Source organism: Gobius niger, assembly GCF_951799975.1.
Source record: "Gobius niger genome assembly, chromosome: 23".
NCBI lineage: Eukaryota > Metazoa > Chordata > Actinopteri > Gobiiformes > Gobiidae > Gobius > Gobius niger.
This window is the reverse complement of record NC_136874.1, coordinates 3,393,959-3,418,132: the sequence shown is the minus strand read 5'-3', so window position 1 is coordinate 3,418,132 and position 24,174 is coordinate 3,393,959. Positions and strand designations below refer to the sequence as shown.

Genomic DNA, 24,174 nt, shown 5'->3' with positions numbered 1-24,174 from the left:
CTTCACAATCGTCTCCTCTACATTTTCTCACGTCGTCGTCCTGCCCAGAATATGCTTCACTACAGAACATTTCAGCCGAGGCCAGAAACAAAACCCCTGGACGCCTCAAACTCACTTAATATTCTATAGTTACGCAGAAACACACGGGCCGCACAGACACAGTGATGTACAGTACGATCAGAGGAACGCTGGAGTAGCTTTTCTGTGCGAATGCCACCCACGAGCGCACATTAAAGACGCCGGGGGAGGGGCCGCGATGCTAAGGAGATGGCTAAGCGCTAAAAACAAATGCTTTTGGGCTTCAGATTTATGATGCGGTCCTGTAGAGGAATGTCGTGCCCAACAAAGAGGCCAAAGTCTGGGCTGGGGAATGACTCTGGGGTGGTGTGGGGCAACTTTATCACTGGTTATGGAGTTTTTTCATTATTTAGTAGAAAATACTTAAGGTTCAAAGTTGAAAGTACTAATAAGCTTAAGTGCATTTGACACATTAGACCCAATCTTTGCTAAAACATAGTTAGCACAATTATATTTAAGATTTTGCACCCAGCTTTCTTTACTTTGGCTATTTTTGTGATGTTTATAGTTTCATTCCCTTATTGGACATTGACAGGAAGTGACATAGAAGCCATTTTAAACCACCTTAAAGCTGCTTTACCTGACTTTTGTTTCTTTTTGTCTCGTCACGATGCAAGTAGAAGCTCCATTGATTGGAATGGGATTTTCCAACGTTCTACCAGTCATCATTTTCTGATAAAGGACCTCTGAAAAAAATAATGACCGTTACCAATGGCAACGGACCGATACTACTAGCCTTGCTGCTACTAGCCTAGCCAAACTTTTGGGAACTATTTGCCGCGGAAGTCATTAAATAAACCTTTCAGCCTTCATAAAAGTGTATGAAGTGTATGTTGTGTGTGTTCAGTTGCAAATGGACGTATAATAAACGGGATAATGTATAGAACGCTGGTTATTATCGGGAATATAAGAACCTTCAGGGCGAAACAAGACCGGTTCGCCCTGTCGGTGCTTATTTTCCCAATAATGACCAGCGTTCTATACATTATCCCTTACTTAACTTTACCTCTATCTAGAAAATTCAAATTTCTGCCCAATATTTCTTCATTAAAATTGCTGCTTCACTGAAATAAAATGCTATTTATTGCTTACAACTGATGTTATCCATCAAAATGTGTTATATATTGCATTTGACTGTATCTACACAGCGCCCCCTACTGTTCTGGAGTGTGTATGATAAGAGTCTCCTCATTTTTTCCCTCATTTCCTTCAATTTGTCCCAATTTGTCCTACTTTTTTCTCCTATGTTGTGTGTTTTCAGTTGCAAATGGCCGTATAATAAATGGGATTATGTATAGAACGCTGGTCATTATCGGGAAAATAAGAACCTTCAGGGCGAAACAAGACCGGTTTGCCCTGTCGGTGCTTATTTCCCCTATAATGACCAGCGTTCTATACATTATCCCTTACTTAACTTTACCTCTATATGTCACTTCCTGTTAAAATTCAAATTTCTGCCCAATATTTCTTCATTAAAATTGCTGCTTCACTGAAATTAAACGCTATTTATTGCTTACAACTGATGTTATCCATCAAAATGTGTTATATATTGCATTTGACTGTATCTACACAGCGCCCCCTACTGTTCTGGAGTGTGTATGATAGGACTCTCCTCATTTTTCCCCTCATTTCCTTCAATTTTACCTACTTTTTTCTCCTATTTTCCCAAGACATTCAAACTGCTATTTCGTTTCGATTGCAACTAATAAACATCAGCTTTTCTACGTCGTAAAAATGCTCTTGTAATGTTCGTAAAGCGTTATAGAAAATGTCAAACTTCTCCCCGGGGCTACGAGCTTTTCGAGTATTTCACGGCTGGCGTTTTTATGAGCAACACCACGTTGTGCAATCACATTAACTGCACTTATTGCCGACAGAGAGAGACTTAATAAGCCTTTATCTGGCAGACAGCTCTGTTTGCCTCACGCCCGTCCTGGGGTGGTGCTCGTCTCTGCGGTGGCATCAGGCTCAGTCTTGCTTCATAATTCATGCCAACCGTGTCATGTCGAAATGGTTGTTTTCGATGCGGGCGAGTGAAGATAAGGCGAAGGTTGGTTTAGATTCTGTTTGGACACTTGGCTCGGACGGTTTGTTTCAATATGAGTTTCCAGAGGCGTGTTTAATGTGTCAATCACTGTCAGAGAAAAAGAGAAAGACAGATTAAGAGGACTTTGCTCGAGTTGTTTTTTTAATGAGGAGGACGTATTACTTACGAACATGTTGCTACTGTATTTTTCCTGTTAAAGCTTGTGGAAAAAAGAAGCATCATGATAGCAACAAAAACGAGCTCTAAATGAGGATGAAAAAGCGTCAACAAAGGAACAAAAACCCAACATAAAAGCGATGAAAAAGCAACAAAATAGTGATCATAAAGCTTACAAGAAAGTATCAAAACAAGACCAAAAATAGCACCAAAAATGATGATGAAAAAGTAACGACAATGCAAGGAAAAATAGACTAGTTTTAGTTTACTTGAGCAACAGATGCATACAGGTATAGTATACATATAACGTACAGAATTTTTCACAACATAAGAGGCATTAGTGCTGCTCAAAGGGAGTAGGAAGAAGTTAGTGATTACTTATAAGGCCCTACCCCTCCTTTCAGACTTACACAACTTAAACTACTGCTCTTAGGTCTTAGCTTTCAAATGAGGGGTTAGACTGCCACTATAGGCTGTAAGCTCCAGTCGAGAAGCTTCTAGATTTGGGTTAAACTGAACTGGAGAAAATGTGCTCGGTTGAGGTGGGAGTTAAGAGGTTAAAGGGGCTAGATGCAAGTTAGTCATTTTACACTCACTACTGCCACCTCAGGTCTTAGTGTAACTGCAGTCTCTATATTAAACTGCAGGATTTTAGAGGCAGTTGTGGTGAACAGGTCTGAGCTCATTCTACATATTAGGACATGGCTGGAACATGTAGGGTTAGGGTTGTGCCGATGGACCATATCATCATGCTTTGCTTTGCTGCTGGAAGCTTAAACCATTTTAAAATGACGAGATGGCTCTCACATCGGAGCTGGCTGAGCAAGCATGGGTTTAGATTATTCTCACGTAGGACGGAGAGAGGAGAGAGAGAGGAGAGAGAAAGAGGCGGTGCAGGAGGTACGAGGTTACGAGCTCACGAACCGGGCGACGCGTGGAGCGGCTTCAAAAATGTAGCTACGACGCAAACGTGTGCATATTGTCCTGTTCACCCACTGTATTTTAAACATTACGTTAAAATTGAGCAAATGCAAATAATAAGCTCTGATTTACATTTGTATTAGTGTGATAAGAGCCTTGGTATTGAGGAGTTAACGCTCTGAATAAATCGTCTCCTCTCAGACTTTTACGCACGAGTTTTAACACATTTCTTTTGCAAAAGTCGTGTTCCGTGACTCTGTTCAGATCAGGTTTAGTTTAGATCCATTTATCCTGCAATCTCACATTTTCCTAACATACATAGTAATATGCAGCATATATATAGGCTATGTAAATGTCTTTAAAAATGCTAATAATGAGAAATGGACGATATCATCGTCCATCACGATGGTTCACTGTAAACATCGTCAACGGCCAATTAAGGGGACATCGCCCAACCCTAATGTAGGGCAGGGGGAGGCAAGTTTGCTTCTAGGAGGGCCAATTTTCATCATTGCCAAAACACCAAGGGCCGAACCGCACCATTGTAGCTCAAAGTAAAGAACCATTTCCTGCAAATGCCATTGATTTACGACATAGTGGGATGATCGGCCTGGAAACTTAAGAAATACTGACAGAATTTCCCACATTTCAGAGTACTTTAACAGATCTCTTACTTGTGTAATAATATTTCTCAAAATCACCTTGGGGGCCAGAGGTGCTGTGGTGGAGGGCCGGATTTGGCCCGCGGGCCTGATGTTGCCTACCCCGATGTAGGGGGAGGAAAATACTTAGTTTTAACATTTCTAAACTCCGTATAGTCCCTTAAAGAAACATTCCACATCCTTGTCTCCAGTCTGAGGGCCTCTCCATCCATCCATTTTCTTCCACTATATCCGGGGGCAGCGTCTCGGCAGAGATGCCCAAACTTCCTGATCCACACACACCTCCCCTAGCTACGGGCTCACCACAAGGATGAGGTTTTGTCCCCGTTGTGTTTCCGTACAAGAGGTGATTTCAGGCTAGATTTTTCTGTTTTTTTAAGTTGTTTCTCCTGCTTCAGAACTACAAAGCCTTACCTTGCATTGTTTATTTAACCCTCAGTTTAACTTTAACCTCAGTAAAACCTGGTCTATTCTCGGTTTTAGCTCTTCCATGTAACTTTCTTCAGCTTGTTTAGATCCTGGTCTGATTCCAAATCGAGTGGAGTTCTGGTTTGATGTTCGCCTTTGTCTCATTGTGTCCAATTACTTCCTATTGAAAAGCTATTAGCGACGTCTCAATGGGCAAAGCCAGTGTAATCCTTTTATGAAATTAGCTGCTTCATCCGCCTTTATCCCCAGTGCATTTCAGCCTGTTTCTATTGACGATCATTTTGCAAACTACACTCCCCTTCCTAAGAGCTTTTTCATTATCATATGTTTTACTGAAAATCCATCGCAAATCGACCTTTGATGACTTTTTTCCCCCTTGCGCCAAAAGCAAATAACGATAGGCACTTTGAGGTCGAACACCAGGGGGCTTTTCGAGAAAATGCTCCGCCTCGTATAAGAATAAAGAATGTTTTGCTTTTCTTCAGTTGGAGGCCATATTTAATTTATGTTTTGCTGACAAGTTTTGCGTTTGTGCTTCATGATTCTAAACCAAAATGCAATAAATACAGGCTCTAAAATGTAGTGAAGTAAAAGTAAAAAGTATATTTCTTCTGGACTTGATTTAAAGTGTCATCGTGCGATTTTCAACAGCCGGACTCCGTCTCGGAAACAGGAAAAGTGGAACGTAATTTCCCCGCCTGTAACAGCTTGAATCTGACGTCTAAAGTGCTCGTCTGTGACCATTAGGAGGTTCTTTATCCTCCTGGGATCAGATCTGCTGTTTCAGAAGGAGAAGAAGAACTCCCTTTTATTACTGGAGTAAAAGTACAGATATGAGAGCAACAGATTTACTTAAGTAATAATTAATAATTAACATTTATAACATTTATTTTAAAATGCTGTTTTCAGACCAGGATTAAACTAGAACTATACCAGGATTAAACTGAGACTATACCAGGATTCAACTAGGACTATACCAGGTCTATACCAGGATTCAACTAGAACTATACCAGGATTAAACTAGGACTAAACCAGGATTCAACTAGAACTATACCAGGACTATACCAGGATTAAACTAGGACTAAACCAGGATTAAACTAGGACTATACCAGGTCTATACCAGGATTCAACTAGAACTATACCAGGATTAAACTAGGACTAAACCAGGATTAAACTAGGACTATACCAGGTCTTTACCAGGATTAAACTAGAACTATACCAGGACTATACCAGGATTAAACTAGGACTATACCAGGTCTATACCAGGATTAAACTAGAACTATACCAGGACTATACCAGGATTAAACTAGAACTATACCAGGACTATACCAGGATTAAACTAGGACTATACCAGGATTAAACTAGAACTATACCAGGATTAAACTAGGTCTATACCAGGACTCAACTAGGACTAAACCAGGATTAAACTAGGACTAAACCACGATTAAACTAGGTCTATACCAGGACTAAACTAGGACTAAACCACGATTAAACTAGGACTAAACCACGATTAAACTAGGTCTATACCAGGACTAAACTAGGTCTATACCAGGACTAAACTAGGACTAAACCAGGATTAAACTAGGTCTATACCAGGACTAAACTAGGACTAAACCAGGATTAAACTAGGACTAAACCAGGATTAAACTAGGTCTATACCAGGACTAAACTAGGACTAAACCACGATTAAACTAGGACTAAACCACGATTAAACTAGGTCTATACCAGGACTAAACTAGGACTAAACCACGATTAAACTAGGACTAAACCAGGATTAAACTAGGTCTATACCAGGACTAAACTAGGTCTATACCAGGACTAAACTAGGACTAAACCAGGATTAAACTAGGTCTATACCAGGACTAAACTAGGACTAAACCAGGATTAAACTAGGACTAAACCAGGATTAAACTAGGTCTATACCAGGACTAAACTAGGACTAAACCAGGATTAAACTAGGACTAAACCAGGATTAAACTAGGTCTATACCAGGACTAAACTAGGACTAAACCAGGATTAAACTAGGACTAAACCAGGACTATACCAGGTCTATACCAGGACTTAACTAGAGCTAAACCAGAAGTAAATTAGAGCTAAATCATGACTAACCAGGACTAAACTACAGCTAAACCAGGACTAAACTAGAGCCAAACCAGGACTAAACTAGAGCTAAACCAGGATTAAACTAGAGCTAAACCAGGATTAAACTAGAGCTAAACCAGGATTAAACTAGAGCTAAACCAGGATTAAACTAGAGCTAAACCAGGATTAAACTACAGCTAAACCAGGACTAAACTAGAGCTAAACCAGGACTAAACTAGAATAAACCGGGTCTAAACCAGGACCAAAAAGAGGTGACTGTAAAAACATCTTGTAGCACTTTTACTTTAACTCTCTCTGCTCTGAAATGTAACGAAGTAAAAGTAAAAAGTCGTCATCATCAAAGATACTCAAGTAAAGTAAAAGTACCTCAAATGTGTACTTCTGTACTTGTACTTCTGCCCTCCTCCCTGCAGTTTATTTTGTTTCCCACACGGGTGCGATAGACTTTCGCACCCGCCCACTCGGCAGCTCGGACCGTACAGACGCCGGAGCCTATGCATCTCGCTATAATTAGTTGTTTACTTCTTTCTTTTTTCTGCTTACTAAAGCTGTTTGTCTTGTTTTGAACAAGGACAAAGTTAAGAAAGTTCACATTTTATCTTCATTTTTCAGCATCGTCGAGTCGATAAACTAGATATGACTGAAATATTTGAAAATCCAGTGCAGGTGCCGTTTATGAAGACGACAAAAGCCACAGCGTGTTATAATAGGAGAGGATTAATATCCGCTACCACTGAAATATAAAAAGGGATTCTTTAATAACAAGCACAAAAAGAGAAGTAAAAAGACACGGTTTATTAGTTTTCCTCTGATAAGGTTATTATTATTTACCGTGTGAACAAAGTAAGCCTCGAAATAGATTTTATTATTGTGTCTCGAATGGACTTTAGCTTCACCTGGATTTTTCTGAAATCCGTTAAGAAACTGTTCAAGTTTTTATGTTGGTTTATGTGGGGAAACTGATTGAAATGTGCAGAAATACTCCTTTTTTTGCTGGAAAATTCCTTAACATATCCATAGGCAATAATTCAGACAGGTCATGCTGGCTGCACTGGAACAGCAAAGGATCATGGTCTTTGTAGTTCCCCCTCTCCCAGCATTAGACTAGAGGTCGACCAGTATGGGTTTTTCTAAGACTGACACCGATCTTTGGGGATTTTTATTGGCCGATGCTGATTTACTCGGCCGATATTATTGGCCGCTTTGTCCACATGTCTGATCTATAATCCTGTAAAAGCATAAATACTTGTCCACTCCAGCCGAGGCTAGTTTTATTTGCTTACTTTAGGTGATCCAATCATAGTTTCTGTCCCGGCTTTGATTTTAGCATTAGTATGCTGTTGCTAGCAGTGGCATTTTGTGTGGTGGTCAAAAATTATTACAATTGCAGAGGTGAAAGCTGAACCAAGTAACTCATGCCCCTAGAGGCCGTAAGCGCCACTGCAGGTGTCGTAGCATGTTGCGATTTTTTTACTCATTAATTGTCCGTGAGACAGAAAAGACAAAGGGACAGAGGGATATTGTACATCCAATTACAAAATGGAGATCATTTTTTTCACTCAAACTTGGCTGTATATACTGTTTAAGTGGTGCTAGCCCGCAGTTAGCTTTGCCCGTTAGCCTGTTAGCTTCTTCTTCGTGATTCCATTAGTGTGTATTGTGCCTCCGGGTTGGAGCAGGGAAAGTTGCAAGCATGGTTTTCTGGTCAGAGACACCAGGGGGAGATGAAAGACCCCCAATCATCCCATAAACACTTGTATTACCCCCACAAGGACTACAAAAAGATTTATTACGGAAAACAAGTTACTTAGTTCTGCTTTAAAGGTAACTCAGCGATTGAATTCTCCAACTTGTGTGCTTGCTTTTCATCGCGATGTTGCTTTGTTCCTCTGTGACCTAGGAAGTTGTGGAAGGACTGGTTTTAAAGTCCTGACTTCGCTCTTCCCAAAGGCGAAAACGGAAAGTCTCTATTACTTTTGGTTCCGGAGATATCGGATACCAAATATCGGCCCAATATATATATTTTCGACCCAAGCGCTTTTAGGAGAGTGTTTGAAGAAATGTCAAAATGAAGACTGTTTATCACCGATGTCCTTCATCCGTGGTTTAATCTTCGCTGTCCTGTGTGTCTTGTCCAGGGCCGCTGCACGAGAGAGAACTGTAAGTACCTGCACCCGCCGGCCCACCTGAAAACGCAGCTGGAGATCAACGGCCGCAACAACCTCATCCAGCAGAAGACGGCGGCGGCCATGTTGGCTCAGCAGATGCAGTTCATGATCCCAGGGACCACCATGCAGCCCGTGGTGAGGCACAGCAAAGCACTCAGCAAAGCACTCAGAGACACGCACAAGGCACAGCGAGAAGGTCCCGGGTTCCACTCCCAGGCTGCGCATTCTTCTCCAACCCAAAACATGCACAATGGGTTAATCCTCCAGTTAGACGAGCGGCATTGAAAGTCATTGTGCCAAAATGAAGGTGTTACATGTTAAATTGCCTTGGCATTTTGTCCATGAGCTTCATAAAGTCCTTGTCCCTGAACAGTCTGTGAAGTCAAAACCATTTCTGTGACGACATTGTGAAGCTCAATGAGAAAATGTCAAGAATTAAAGGAATTTAAAATGTAAAACATATTTTGATTTCATTCTTAATCAATACTTGATTTTTTTTTAAACAACAACAGTAAGATAAATTAATCTTGGTCCAAACTCATTTGTAACTTTCCTAATACATTTGTAGCCTCCCAATTTTTCACAGGAACATGTTTATACATGTTTATAAGCACATTTCACAAATTGCAGACAAAACTGATCAAAACTGCTCTTTATCCTTGTTTTTGCCATGTTTTTTTTTGTTTTTGTCAATTTCTTTTGTTGTCACATTTTTGTTACTTTTTTTGTTGCTCTTTTGTGGCTTTTTGTCAGGTTTGCATTTTCATCCCTTTAACGACAAAAGGGCGAAAAAACACGTCATATTTTTCCCCCAGTTTAATTTTTTTTTTTAATTTAGAAAAAAAATCCCCCATTTTTCCAATATATTTTTTCCCAATTTTCTCTCAATTTTCCCCCCCGAATATTTCATTTTTTTTGTGTCACTTTTTCACTGCACTTTCATCACTTTAACGACAAAAGGGCGAAAAAACACTTTCCAAGTTTTTCTTATTTACTTATCCCCAATAAAAAAAAAAAAAATCTTGTTTTTTCCAAAGATTTCCAAATTTTCCCCCATTTTTCAACATGTTTTGTTCCCAATTTTCTCAATGATTAAAAATTTCCCCCCAATTTTTTTCTTTTTCTTTGTCTCAACATTTTTCATTTAAAAATTGTCAAATTTTTCCCACTTTTTTCCAATTTTTGTGAACTTATGTTTCACTTTTTCATCCTTTCAAATGTTGATGACCAACAGCATCAAAACTTCAATATAAAGATTTTATATTGATTTTCTGTATCTGCTTTCATTACTTTAATTTTTCTATACCAGTAGTACTTAAACCTTTTTTAATGGTACCCAGCCCTACTCTTTTGTGGCTTTTTGTCACATTTTTGGCCCTTTTTTCTGCACTTTCATCGCTTTCTGGTCACATTTTTGTTGCTTTCTGTCGCTCTTTTGTCTCTTGCTCCTTTCTAGGTTTTTGTCACTTTTTGACCCTTGTTTTCTTCTTGTTTTTCTCACAATTTATAATTATTGAAGCTTTAGATTTGGGAAAAGCCAATGTGTGAACTGTAAAGACTGCAGTGATTCTAAACCCTTGTTCCCCGACTGATCCCGTCTCCCTCTCCTCCCCCTCAGACGTTCCCGGTGAGCCAGGCCCTCGGCTCGGGCGGCGGCCTGAGCTACGCCCCGTACCTCACCCCCATGTCCCACAGCGTGAGCCTGGTGCCTTCGGACCTGCTCCAGTCCGCGCCCGTCATCGTCCCGGGCAGCCCCACCGTGTCCGTGGGCTCCGGGAACTCCACGGGACAGAAGCTCCTGCGCACCGACAAGCTGGAGGTGACCCGGCCGCACCCGCAGACACCTCATTAGGCCCTTTCACAGAGGACGATCGGGGGGTCACTATTCACTGTAATTAAAGCTGCTTCCCCGGGACGTTTTGATTAACTTTATTTACTGCGGCAAAACAAGCCTATCTCAAACCGCCTCCAGGTAATGGGCTTTTAATAAAGGCCCGGCGCTTTTAATTTTACGGCCGCCAGAGCTCGTGTATTGTAGTTTTCTTGGCATCTCGGGGCGAAAGGGCAAATTAGCAAAAGGCTAATTACGTATTTGTTTTATGGAATGGAAGTTTGTCCTCTGCATTCGACCCGCCCTCATTTTCCTCTGCGTCTGGGCCTGTCACCATGATATTTGTTTAAGGACGATATGTATCTTTTCTGAAAATATCGAGATAAACGATATTATAGTGATATATTTCCTCATCATTATCCACAAAAACTCAATTCTGTGCTAAATTAAAGCTGGTGAAAGTGAACTGTATTGATTGAGACTCAGATCGATGCAGAACACTGAGTAACTATCGCCGAAGGCCTTAATGAAGCTCTAGATAGGATATGAGGCTCGTTGACGTGGCAAACGTGGCGGCCATCTTGTGACTGGCCGGTGAGGCTAGTCCCCATATGTTAAGTGTGAGGTCATGACTTCCGCTTCCGAGTCCGAGACCGAAAACTCGTAAATGGGGGGTATTATGCAAAATCGACTTTCTCAAGCTTTACATCATGTGATTATGTCACTCCCTCATTAAAAACATGCTGAAGTGTTGCCTTGGCACATTCACGTATTTTTGAGTAATCTGTAAAAACTCTGATGGCGGCCATTTTAGGGATAGGTTTGCCTGAGTCCTCCTAGGAACGCCCCCACCTCCTGGAGACGCCTCCGAGCTTTCGTCACCAGCCGAGTAACCAACCACTGCTCCTCAGCAGAGCCCCCTCCCCACTGATGCCACAGACAGCGTGTGGAGGGGGCGTGTCGGACAGTGTTAATTTCGTCGACTAAAATATTTAGTCTTAATTTTAGTCAAAGTGATATTTTTGACGACTAAAATTGGACTAAAACTAAATTAAAACTTTCTCATGAGACTGAAACTATGACTAAAATGTCCTGATATTTTAGTCGACTAAAATAAGACTAAATAAAAATGAAAAGGAGAGACTAAAATCATCCAAACTTCTATTGACCGTCTGAAAAAGCCTCATATCATTTAAATTCACTGCCAAATTAACAGGTCTGAGCTTTATTCATGTGGAGCAGCTCCATGAAGTCGAGGACCACGATTAAATATGATTATAATGAATATTATAAATATAAGTCGACTAAATTAGTCTTAATTTTAGTCGACTAAATTGAAAAGTTTTTTTTCACTAAATCTTGACTAAAATTAAATTACTTTTTAGTCAAAAGACCAAAACTAAATTAAAATATGTTGTCAAAATTAACACTGGTCAGAGGTTCTTAAAGAGACAGAGGCCTATTTCAAGACATTCACTACAGCCATTTTGAGAGAGCAATTTTATACAAGGCAGTTATTCTAATTTACTGCATTGACAGACCAGCAGAAGGTTTGCTCATCATTGTAGTGTGATATAGACTGGTGCTGTGTGAGCGAAAAAAGCAGAATACCCCCTCTTTAAAAACAACCATCAGTGTTTCTGAAACTCAACAGAGAGTTACTGAACATACTTATTTCTCAGACTCATTAGCCAAAAATGCCGCACAGTATTGCCGCTACTTCTGGGGTTAGCGTAGCTGCTGAGCCGTTAGCATTTATCTCCGCTAACCGAATATTTTGGTAAATATTACTTTTATAGCAGTACGTTCAGCATTTTTGGCTAATGGGCCTGATAACTAAGTCTGTTCAGTCACTCTCTGTTGAGTTTCAGAAATATTGATTATGATTTTGAAGTGTTAGCTTTGTTTTCTCCATTCATTCCCACGGTTCAGTGTTAGCATTCACTGCATCACTGTCCCATGTTCAATGATTATTGGTCATGTCGTGTTAAAACGAACAGAAAGACTGTTTTAAAGTCAGAAACAAATGTTATACAGCGGTCTCTCACTATATCACGGTTCACCCTCCGGCCTCGCTGTTTCGCAAGATTTACTTTAAGTACAGTTTTGTCAGTGTCACCGCAGATCACAGTCACAGCAACACAGGCCGGGCATGAGCGGGTCCGACTCCGCGTTTTGCAGGACTTTCTCTGCACTTTTCCAGCGCTAGCATGTGGCGCTCACCTCAGCTAAACACTCGCCTTCTGACGCATGAAGCTGCTACTATCAAACGCTGGTCGTAGCTACGATTGTCTCTGCGGAGGCGAGAGCAGCTCGTGATGTTTCCATCCCCACGTCTGTGATGGGAATCAAAAAGGCATAAGGGAGAACCCGAGTGAACTAGTGAGAAAAGTGTATAAAGTGTGCCTTAAAGAGGGGGTATTATGCTTTTTTTCAATCACATAGCACCAGTCTATATCACACTACAATGATGACCAAACCTTCTGTTGGTCTGTAAATGCAGTAAATTAGAATAACTGCCTTGTATGAAATGTCTCTCTCAAAATGGCTGTGGTAAATGTCTTGAAATAGGCCTCTGTCTCTTTAAGAACCTCTGAGCCTTTCCAACACGCCCCCTCCACACGCTGTCTGTGGCGTCAGTGGGGAGGGGGTTCTGCTGAGGAGCAGTGGTTGGTTACTCGGCTGGTGACGAAAGCTCGGAGGCGTCTCCAGGAGGTGGGGGCGTTCCTAGGAGGACTCAGGCAAACCTGTCCCTAAAATGGCCGCCATCAGAGTTTTTACAGATTACTCAAAAATACGTGAATGTGCCAAGGCAACACTTCAGGCATGTTTTTAATGAGGGAATGACATAATAACATGATGTGAAGCTAGAAAAAGTCCATTTTGCATAATACCCCCTCTTTAAAACATATATAACAATAAAAAAAAAAAAATCTGACTATGAATTTTGTCTATTGCGGGTTATTTTTAGAACATAACCCTTGCGATAAATGAGGAAACACTGTATTTGATATAAACAGAGGTTTGACAGAGGAAAACCCATGAACAAATGTAACTAAAGTCTATGCTTCTTATAAAAGTGGAATAACATTTGAAAAACCTTATTTTCTTGCCAGATATGACACAAGGTCAGTCACTATTATCAAAGAGTCGTGAAATAGCAAAAAATACATCAAAACAGTATCAAGGACATGAGTGGTGCTTCCATTTGATAACATTGCACTGGGTTAGAAGGACTTGAATCTTTACAAATCATACGAAATTAAATATCTAATTTTAAATGATAGTTTTTAGGCGTTAAAATCACACAAGGTTAAGGTTGAGGTCGATGTGTTTCATCTTACAGACGAACCAGGCTTCAAATTCCTGACGAAATCGCTCCAAAATCCGATCTTAATCATGGCTGAGCTTCACTGAAAACGATCTCGTCCCGTGAAAAAAAACAACCTCCCTGACTTCGTATTGATTTAAATGCGTTCCCTTGTTGCAATTACTCCGCACGCCTCCATCGCCGCCTGCCCTCGAGCGCGCATTATCTCCGCCAAATTAAAACAGCCTCGTAATTACAAAAGATTGCACGAATAAATATGAGAGTGGATATTATTTTACCAAACAGATAAACAGCGTGGCTCGAAGCCGGGAGAGCGAGGTGACGCGTGGGTGTTTTTTTTTTTTTCTCTTCTTCTCCCTCTCGCTTAGCAACAAAACCCAGGCTAAAATCAAGGCCCTGGGAGGCTCCGGAGACCAGCGCCCACTCACAGCCACGTGTTTGTTTTCGTAAACTTCAGTCCCGCCGAGGCACGGGGGGGGCAGGAGGAGGGGGAGTCCACAGGGTTCAAAACCAAACCCCACAGTGACTTACAACCATGTGGCTTGTTGTTGTGTGTTGTTTTACATTCACACTGAGGTTTTACTTCGGAGCCAGTGTAAAGGCGAGGAGCAGGTGAAGATGTGGGGATTCTTTTTACCATTTTTCTCCCTTAACATCTTTAGAGTCTGTTAAACTTACCCGAGACCCCCCCTACGAAAGACCGGGGAACCGAACTTAAGGGCTGTTTTTTTGTTCCAACAACATCTCCTCTCATGTAGCTCCTACAGACTCACCAATGCACAGGCGAAAGCTCTGTGTACACGCTACGATTTTGGCCGTCTGCGACAAGCAATCACTCATTATTGTGGAAAATCTTAGGTCATAGCTGAAAATCGCAGGTCTTAGGTCGTACAGTGAAATACAGCTGGGCTGTATATCGATTTTTAAAGGGGGGGTGTTCTGCAAAATGGACTTTTTCAAGCTTTACATCATGTTATTTTGTCATTCCCTCATTAAAAACATGCCTGAAGTGTTGCCTTGGCACATTCACGTATAGGTTTGCCTGAGTCCTCCTAGGAACGCCCCCACCTCCTGGAGACGCCTCCGAGCTTTCGTCACCTGCCGAGTAACCAACCACTGCTCCTCAGCAGAACCCCCTCCCCACTGAGGAGGGGCGGGGACACTCCGGCCCCGCCCCTCCTCAGACGCCCCGGCCTTCCTCAGACACTCAGAAGCTCTGGCCCCACCCGTCTTCAGACGCTCTGGCCCTGCCCCTCCTCAGACGCTCCGGCCCCGGCCCTCTTCAGACGCCCTGGCCCCGCCCCTCCTCAGACGCCCCTTCTCAGACGCTCTGATCCCGCCCCTCCACAGACGCCCTGGCACCGCCCCTCCTCAGACACCCTGGCCCCGCCCCTCCTCAGACGCCCCTTCTCAGACGCTCTGATCCCGCCCCTCCACAGACGCCCTGGCCCCGCCCCTCCTCAGACGCCCTGGCCCCGCCCCTCCTCAGACGCCCCTTCTCAGACGCTCTGATCCCGCCCCTCCACAGACACCCTGGCCCTCCTCAGACGCCCCTCCTCAGACACTGACGCTCCGGCCCCGCCCCTCCTCAGACACACAGGCCCCGCCCCTCCTCAGACACTCAGACACTCTTCAACAAACATGGAGAAAGCAACAACGTGTGTGGAGCACGTGGAGCGTGTGGAGGAGAGCCCCTTGGTTTTTAAAAGAAAAAACAGTGGTTCAGTGATTTGGAGATGGTTCGGATACAAATGATCAGATGAGCAACAAAACCACACTATATGTAGGAAGGAACGTGACTTTGGCCCATGTGGCTCATGGCCACGGCCCATAGAAGGGAATGTAGTGGCGAGACATGGTGACGACGTGCCATATCTGTGCCTTTGTTTACTTCTCAGTGTATAGTTAAGGTTTGCGGTAGATCGTGGATGTGCTGTGAAAATATCAGCATTTATAATGTAGCGTCATAACGTTAGCCGCAGCGCTAATCACTCCACTCCCTCGCTGATACCTGCTCTAATGCACTGATCATAAACTCCACAGAGATGAAGCTGAGCCTGTGCGGCTTGTAAAGAGTAAAGAGTCGTTTGTGGCTCGGTTTAGGAGGCTTATGTTTGGGAATGTTTTGGATAAAGATAAGAACTTATCTCACAACAACTGACTAAAACACAATGAAATCAAGAGCAATTATTAAGGAATTATTTGGGCTATTTGCAACGGGCAAAGCTAACTGCGGGCTAGTGCCAAGTTTGAGTGAAAGAAATGATCTCCATTGTGTAATTAGATGAACAATATCCCTCTCTCCCTTTGTCTTTTCTGTCAGTGTAGTATTTACTCTCACGGACAATTAATGAGTAAAAACACAACATGCTACGACACCTGCAGTGGCGCTTATGGCCTCTAGGGGCACGACTTACTTAATATTTAATGGCGCAGCCCCACATGTGGTGCAGGCCTAGTTTAATCAATGCAATGCAGTGAACAAGAGGATAAAGTTGAGCAGAATAAGTTTGAGTTATTGTTGGTGCGGCTCTAACTCACTTCAGGTTCCTCATGTGGAAATCGATTGCCCTTTCCTGCTCTAGGGTTTTCGCCAAAGCTCCTCCGTCCAGATTTATTGTTCTGTGGACGAGTTTTAATAACAATGGCGTCCTTTACCCCAGCAGTGGTGTTAGAGACCCTGTGCCTCATATTTTTCCTGACAGTGGAATGAAATGGGTTAAAAGACACTAATAAAGTATTTTTTTCACTCACACACTAGTTATTGTCAGCTTTATTGTGTTACTGTGACCCTGAATGTTTCCCCCTCCTCCCTCAGGTTTGCCGGGAGTTCCAGCGCGGCAACTGCGCCCGCGGGGAGACTGACTGCCGCTTCGCCCACCCCTCGGACTCCCCCATGATCGACACGAGCGACAACACGGTCACCGTCTGCATGGACTTCATCAAGAGCCGCTGCTCCAGGGAAAAGTGCAAGTACTTCCACCCGCCGGCGCATCTGCAGGCCAAGATCAAGGCGGCGCAGCACCAGGCCAACCAGAGCGCCGTGGCCGCACAAGCCGCCGCCCAAGCCGCCGCTATGGTGAGCCAAACCACGCTCTCTGTAACGATGTCGTGGTTTTGATTTGGTATATAGAGTGTTAGGGCTGCACGATGTCGGGGAAGTGACTTTTTTTTGTCTCGTTAGTCGTAAACGAGAGGGTTTAGCAGCTTTTATTTAGCTTTTACCCTTCTTTGTTTTCCTCAGAGAATATAGTCCTGCCTAAATGATTGATTGTGATTTTCTGCTGCAAGGTCAAAGCACACGAGTGTCACGTGACTCCGAGTGGATCCTCAGGAGGAGCTGCTCTTCCTGTCCCGTTATTTCCTCATGAGTTAGTATCAGTGTCAGGCAGTGAGTTACTGATGGACAGCCACAGGAACATGGCCCCGGGTTCAATCCCCACCTGGTCGGGGTCTTTCCGTGTGGAGTTTGCATGTTCTCCTCGTGTCTGCGTAGGTTTCCTCCGGTTTCCCCATGACCAGGTGATACTGACCATCAGCCTGGCTCCACATCTGGAGATGCGCCGGCCCACGCTGGCTGCTCGCTGCCCCTACAGGTCGCCCCAGCAGCTTTGAGGACGGGTCAGAGAATACATTTCCCTACGGGGATTAATTAAGTTTACCTTAACCTTAACTTAAAGCATCGCCACAGGAGCAAATACGGTGTTTTTGTCTCGAAGCTAACGGCAACTAGGGCGATGTGGCCTAAAATCTATATCACGATTTATAAAAGAAATATCATGATAACGACATAATTGATAATGGACAAATTACTTCAAATCCCAGCTTTTCGCCTATTGGAAAGATTAATTCTAACGGCATACTCCTTTCCTCACAAATATTATCTATACTCGATCTGTTCAAGCGGTTTACATCCTCCATTTACTTTAACTTTTTAAACACCTGACCCCATGTGATACGTAGGGCTGTCACGATAATGATTATATCGACTCATCGTTCAATTAATAACAGATAACCGATACATTTTTGGGCTCAATATTTATCATCATACATTTATTAGCATTTCCCCCCCCTTGATTTTTAACTGAAGTAAATTGAGTTTTATTATATTTCATGTTTATTGCCGCTTGTGTGGTATTTAAAGATATGATTACACTGCAAAAAGTATTTAACTAGATCAGTATAAACATCTCAATTTGAGCATAATAATCCAAATTTTAGTTGTTTTGACTAGTTAAGAAGTTCTTGGGCATTTGTCCTGGATTATTTCACTTGTTCTGAGACGTTTCTGACTCGTTTCGATACATTTCATCCTTATTTCAGGTCATTTTCTTTGCCAATGGGGTAAGAAAATTGGTCTTATCTCATTGGCAACTTTACTTTCTTATTTCAAGCGAGATTTACCCTAGAACTGGTCTGAAATGTCCTCAAACAAGCAAAGTAAACTTGGTCCGATCAGGAAAAGTGTCTAAATGAGTGAAAACCGCTCAAAACAAGAAACATTTCCTCAATTCAAGTCATTTAAGCCAATGCTTGATATTTACTTTTTGTAGTGTATGCACTTTTAGGACAAAGATTTACTCTCATTTCTGCTTTGACAGTATCGAGTATCGTCAGAGTCAATCATATCGTTAATCGCGATATTTTCCTGCCTCAATACATCGATATTCAAATTTGTTATCAAGCCTAGCGATACGATATGGCCCACCTCTACGGCCAATAATAACGCCAAGGTTTTAAACGAGCTGCTGAAACAAATAATGGGCCCGCCTTTAGTATAAATACTTTCGTTTTAGTTTTTAGTTGAGCTGAGATAAAAACTTTTAACACATCCCAGTGACTTCCATCAGTATCTCACTGTCCATGATGTTGATTTGTGCTGGACATCGCTGATCCTTAAAGGGTAAATAGCGAGAAAGGACGAACTGTGACCTCTTAAGATCACACTCGGAGTCACGTGTCCCTCAGCGTTACAATAGGAAACTTTTACTGCATCAACTGAATCCTTAAGTAATGATTTTAGTCGTTAATAGAGACATTAAAGCACAGAAAAGACTTAACAACAGGTTGGACGTGGCACATTACTTGGCATAATAATGCAGTTGGCGTCTGTTTACATATTATTACCAAGAAATACAAGTTTCCTGGTTATGTCCTGTCTGTTTATAGGCTGAGAATTCGTTAATGATGATTCAGCAAAACAAGCTCTGCATGTGTCCTGCTTCCATAACTACGCTGATTTACACTTTATTATAATAGATATAGTTGCAGTGTAATGTAAAGTGTTGCTCGTTTTTCCCATATTGTGCAGCCCTAACACTAACCCTTGTCTTCAGCTAAAGATGTTATGATCAGTCTGCATAGTGACATTTCCATAGACTAACAGTAGAGATTCTCATTTTTCATTAAAAGCTACTTCTTTACAATGCGCCTCCTTTTGACAAGATACTAGGAAGATACCCAAACGATGTCATTTGGACCCATTTCGGAAAATACCGCAGTTTTCCCCCCCCACTATGTTTTATTCTCGAATTGCCCTTGGCGCGTTCCACAGACGACGCCACCGACTCCCTCTTCCACAAAGCTTTCAAATCGCCGCAAATTGAATCACGAGCGAGACGAGAAGCAATATCCAAGAGTGGGGGCTTAACCTCGCCGATGCTTTTAGCCGCAGCGTAGAAAAATAAGAGAGGAAAAAGCTTTGCCAGGGAAGTAGAATGCACTGCGCAGGCTTTTATTTTGAAGTTGTGCACGACAGTAGTTTATGTGACGCTGAGTGCTCCTCCATGGCATGCTTTAATGTGCGCAAACCCTCGTCATTGGCTGCTTTCACTTCATTCATACACGATGGCTCCTGACCAGCCCGGCCGCTCGCTCTCCTCGCTGTTTGTTTCTTCTCACAGGCTTTATTTCACATTTTAAAACGCCAACTAGTAATTCATGCCTTTCAGTTATGTGACTTTTGTCGTTATGGCGGCCATTTTGAATACCGAAGTAGAACGACAACATGTAACAATATCTCTACTCGGGATGAAAATGAAAGACAACTGAGTGACCGTGGCGTTTTTATGTCCTCGTAATCATTGCTCAAGAAGAAAACAGTAAAAACGCGTCCCCAGAGTTTATGTGAAGAAAGCAGTGAGTTAGTTTTGCTCAAGACGCTAGCATGCTACAGGTGAGCGTTTAGTTTCAACAACTCTGCTCTGACCTCTCCAAGAGAAAGCTCTGAACCACAAACATCTATTCACTTGTAATCATTGCTCAAGAAGATGGACCACACAGATGGTCACAGAGATGCACGTTTATGTGAAGAAACCAGTGAGTCAGTGTGAAAGACGTTAGCATGCTACCAGTTAGCATTTAGTTTCAACAGCGGTCAGTGATTAGGGTTAGGATTAGGATTATTAGTATTTTTAGACAAACCAATTTATAGATCTATACAAAATCACAGCAGACCGTCCCTCCCGAGCATACCTTCTAGCACTAACCTTCAACAGCTCAGCTCTGACCTCTCCAAGAGAAAGCCCTGAACCACAAACATCTATTTACTCGTAATCATTGCTGAAGAAGATGGACGGCCCCAGAGATGCACGTTTATGTGAAGAAACCAGTGAGTCAGTGTGAAAGACTTTAGTATGCTACCAGTTAGCATTTAGTTTCAACAGCAGTCAGTGTTAGATCGTATGCTCCGGAGGGACAGTCTGCTGTGAGAACGTGAGATATTTTGACACTAATTAAGGTTAGGGCCAGGGAAATGGTTAACTTTAAGGTTAGGATTAGGGTTAGGATTAGGATTATTTGTATTTTTAGACAAACCAATTTATAGATCTATACAAAATCACAGTAGATCGTCCCTCCCGAACATACCTTCTAGCACTAACCTTCAACAGCTCAGCTCTGACCTCTCCAAGAGAAAGCCCTGAACCACAAACATCTATTTACTCGTAATCATTGCTGAAGAAGATGGACGGCCCCAGAGATGCACTTTTATGTGAAGAAACCAGTGTTTTAGCTGTTCAAGATGTTAGCATGCCAACGGTTAGCATTTAGTTTCAACATGATACACACATGTAGACTAATAGTAACAGCTCAGCTCTGTTACTGTAGGATTTCCTCCGTGTTCATAGATGTGAGCCACACATGTTTATCCTGCTGAAGCCATTTGTTGACAGTTGCTAACCGGTAGCATGCTAGCGTCTTGAGCCATCTGTGCCATGTTTGCTGACTATATCACATAAATGTGTGACTCTGGGGCCGTGTTTTTACTCTTATCTTCTTGAGCAACGCGACGAAAAAGATCCATTGAGATCAGTGTTGTAGGCCTTAGCTTTCAAATGAGGCGTGACACTCAAGCTTTTAGATTTGGGTAAAGCCGACTGTAGAAAATGCACTCGGTTAATAGGTCATAGGCATCTTAAAGGAACAGGCCACCGTTTTCCATACTGAGATCTGTTCTTACCTGAGCTTAGACGAGTTGATGCGCACCTGTCTGGTCTTTACGCGTGCCCTCAGTCAAAAAGACCAAAGATGTTGTTAGCATTTAGCCTCTCCTCCTCTTCCTTTATGGGGCCAAACGGGGGTGAAGTTAGAAGCGACCAAGCTCTTCCATGTTTCCGTTAAGGTCCATAGGGATATGCTACGAGAGGCTAAATGCTAACAACATCCTTGGTCCTTTGCGTGACTGAGTGTACGCGTAAAGACCACACAGGTACGCATCAACTCGTCTAAGCTCACGTACATATCTCAGTATGTAGAAACGGTGGCCTGTTCCTTTAAATATTACCCTAATTTGGAGGTGGGTAATAATATATTGTCTTGACAGAAAACATCGTAATTGAAAGCCACACTCCACGTCGTGTGTGTCCCTTTAAGGCTTCCGTACATCGGTTTTGTGAGCCATTCCACAAACGTTTTTAAAAACTACACCGGCCTTATCTGTCAGTAACACCTTCTAATCCTATTTATGTGAAACGCATCGCCGCAAAGATCGCCTTCCGTAATTCAACTTGTCTAATCCCTGGTAAACAAGCTAAAGTGTGGCCCTCGTCTGGATCGAATTACCAATGAGCTATCGGGTTACGCTAGCAAAATGTGATTACCGAAATGACATTAGCCCATGGTGGACCGGTGCGTTGGGCCTCGCCTTGGTCTCTCTCATCGCTTGTCATCACGATCGGGAGCTATTTTATTTTTCCTGGTTCTAGTTTATCTATTGCTACTCTCTATCAAGGCTCATTATGGAGGAAATAGCTCCACCTGTTGGCCGTTTATCATGCCCTTTGTGACGTCTTTAATCGGTAAATGTTCAGACTTATTACCCTCTTAACCGAGTGCATTTCCTCCAGTTGATTAGAATGTAGCGCCTCATTTGAAAGCTAAGACTTATTAAACGAATCTAAGCCTCTTCCTCGTTATGATTGTCAGGGTTTTGTCCTTTTTGTTTGTGTTTTGATTACGTTTTTGCTTTTTTGACATGTCGTGGTCACACTTGGCTTGATCACAGTAACATCACACAAAAAAAACAACGTGAATAACAAAAACCAACAAGGAGCTCAGATGAGTTTTGTAGGTCTTAGCTTTCAAATGAGGCGTTTCACTGGCCTATAATGGTGTAAGCTCCAGTCAAGAAGCTTTTAGATTTGGGCAAAACTGGAGAAAGACGGGGTTAAACAGTCTCAGCGTTTGGCCTAATGAATGAATGTTTCTTTAACGCATATTAGCATTAGCATTAGCAGCTAGTAGATTAGCTGCTGAATGAACCAAGTACCGTTTTCACAAGACAAAACTACAAAACTAACTAGGTTTATTGCCTTGTTTATTTTGGGGATGTTTATGGCACAAAACGTCTATCGATATTGATTTTGTATTAGGTTTTAGCCATGAAAACCTTGCTTGTTTTCTCATTTTGCAACAATCCATTGCTGCATTTTCATTCATCCGACTTCCTAGATAACCAATCCTTACCATTTTTTGGGTGGGATGGGATTTTTGCTTTTATTTCTTGTAACTCGCTCAACGTTGGGCCCAAGGGACTACATTTTCCAACTCCTTAAGGCATATTTGTCTTCATTTGTCGAAACTGGAGCTTGTATTGAGGCCACCGAGATAGATACAGGCGGCATTTTGGGTAACGCCCACAAATGGTCATGGCCGAAGCTTCCAAAACAAAGCAGGAAAAGAACTACTCTTTCATCAACTGCTTCACAACTATAGAAAAAAAAGCTGAAACATGGATGTATTTTCTATCAAATAAGGATGCAGAGACTCGGAGAGGAGCGAAGTGGCTCAACGGCCCTTAAATAAGGAAATAACAGAGAATCGTAACCATAATTCTAAAGTTAGCCACATGCTACATGCTAACGGCTAGCTTTGAGTGCCTGTTTTTCATTTCTACAGGAAAATCAGCTTAATTTTCTCATACAAAGAATGAGACAAGACATTCATAAGAAGCTAATTTTGACTTTGCATTTTTTGTCTGTGCCCATAAATAAAGAAATTCAGGCAAAATCTAACATTAGCTTCATGCTACATGCTATCGGCTAGCTTCAAGTGCCTGTTTTTCACTTCTACATGAAAATTGGCTTAATTTTCTCATACAAACAATGAGACAAGACATTCATGAGAAGCTAATTTTGACTTTGCATTATTTGTCTGTGCCCATAAATAAAGAAATAACGGCGAATCCTAATGTTAGCTTCATGCTACGTGCTAACGGCTAGCTTGAAGTGCCCATTTTTCATCTCTACATGAAAATCAGCTTAATTTTCTCATACAAAGAGTGAGACAAGACATTCATAAGAAGCTAATTTTGACTTTGCCTTATTTATCTGTGCCCATAAATAAAGAATATAACGTTAGCTTCATGCTACATGCTATCGGCTAGCTTCAAGTGCCTGTTTTTCACTTCTACATGAAAATCGGCTTAGCTTTCTTATACCAGGAATGAGACAAGACATTCACAGGAAGCAAAATTTGAAAAAAATCTGTTCTGCGATGTATCGTGGCTTCTGACGATATGGAAATTGCAATCACGGTAATTTGGCGATATGTGCAGCTAACAAAACCAGAAAACTACTCCAAACCTATTTTCTTCCGCTTTACCCTCGTATCTTCATAGTATCTTGCCTTTATAACCAAGAACTCAAGTGTAGTTGCTTATTGCTTACTAATTCAGCGTAGCCTAATTTTTAAGCAACTATTTTCGTTTATGTGCATGCCTATTGTTTTGTACGTGGTTTGATTGAGATTTTTTTTTTGTTTTTTGTTTTTTTGTTTCCCCCCTCCCCCTTACCCCCCTTTTCTCACCTACCCACAATGCAATGCTGTCCCTCCATGGCCGCTGCCCCGCCCGCCCGCCCGCCCTGCCCGCACCTCCTCCTCCTCCTCCTCCTCTCCTCCTCTGCTTGCTGTCTGTTTACCCCCCCAAAAAAACGCTTGACAAAACAAAC

The 24,174-nt window shown here is 42.2% G+C and overlaps 1 protein-coding gene across 1 annotated transcript in view; it reads left to right on the top strand.

Moving 5' to 3' along the window:
- Positions 1-24,174, top strand: part of LOC306982207 (muscleblind-like protein 2a) — a 71,194-nt gene that overhangs the window by 30,043 nt on the left and 16,977 nt on the right. Inside the window, 3 exon segments of the mRNA XM_079582067.1 lie at positions 8,535-8,699; positions 10,183-10,383; positions 16,545-16,805. Coding sequence (XP_079438193.1) covers positions 8,535-8,699; positions 10,183-10,383; positions 16,545-16,805 — 627 coding nt within the window.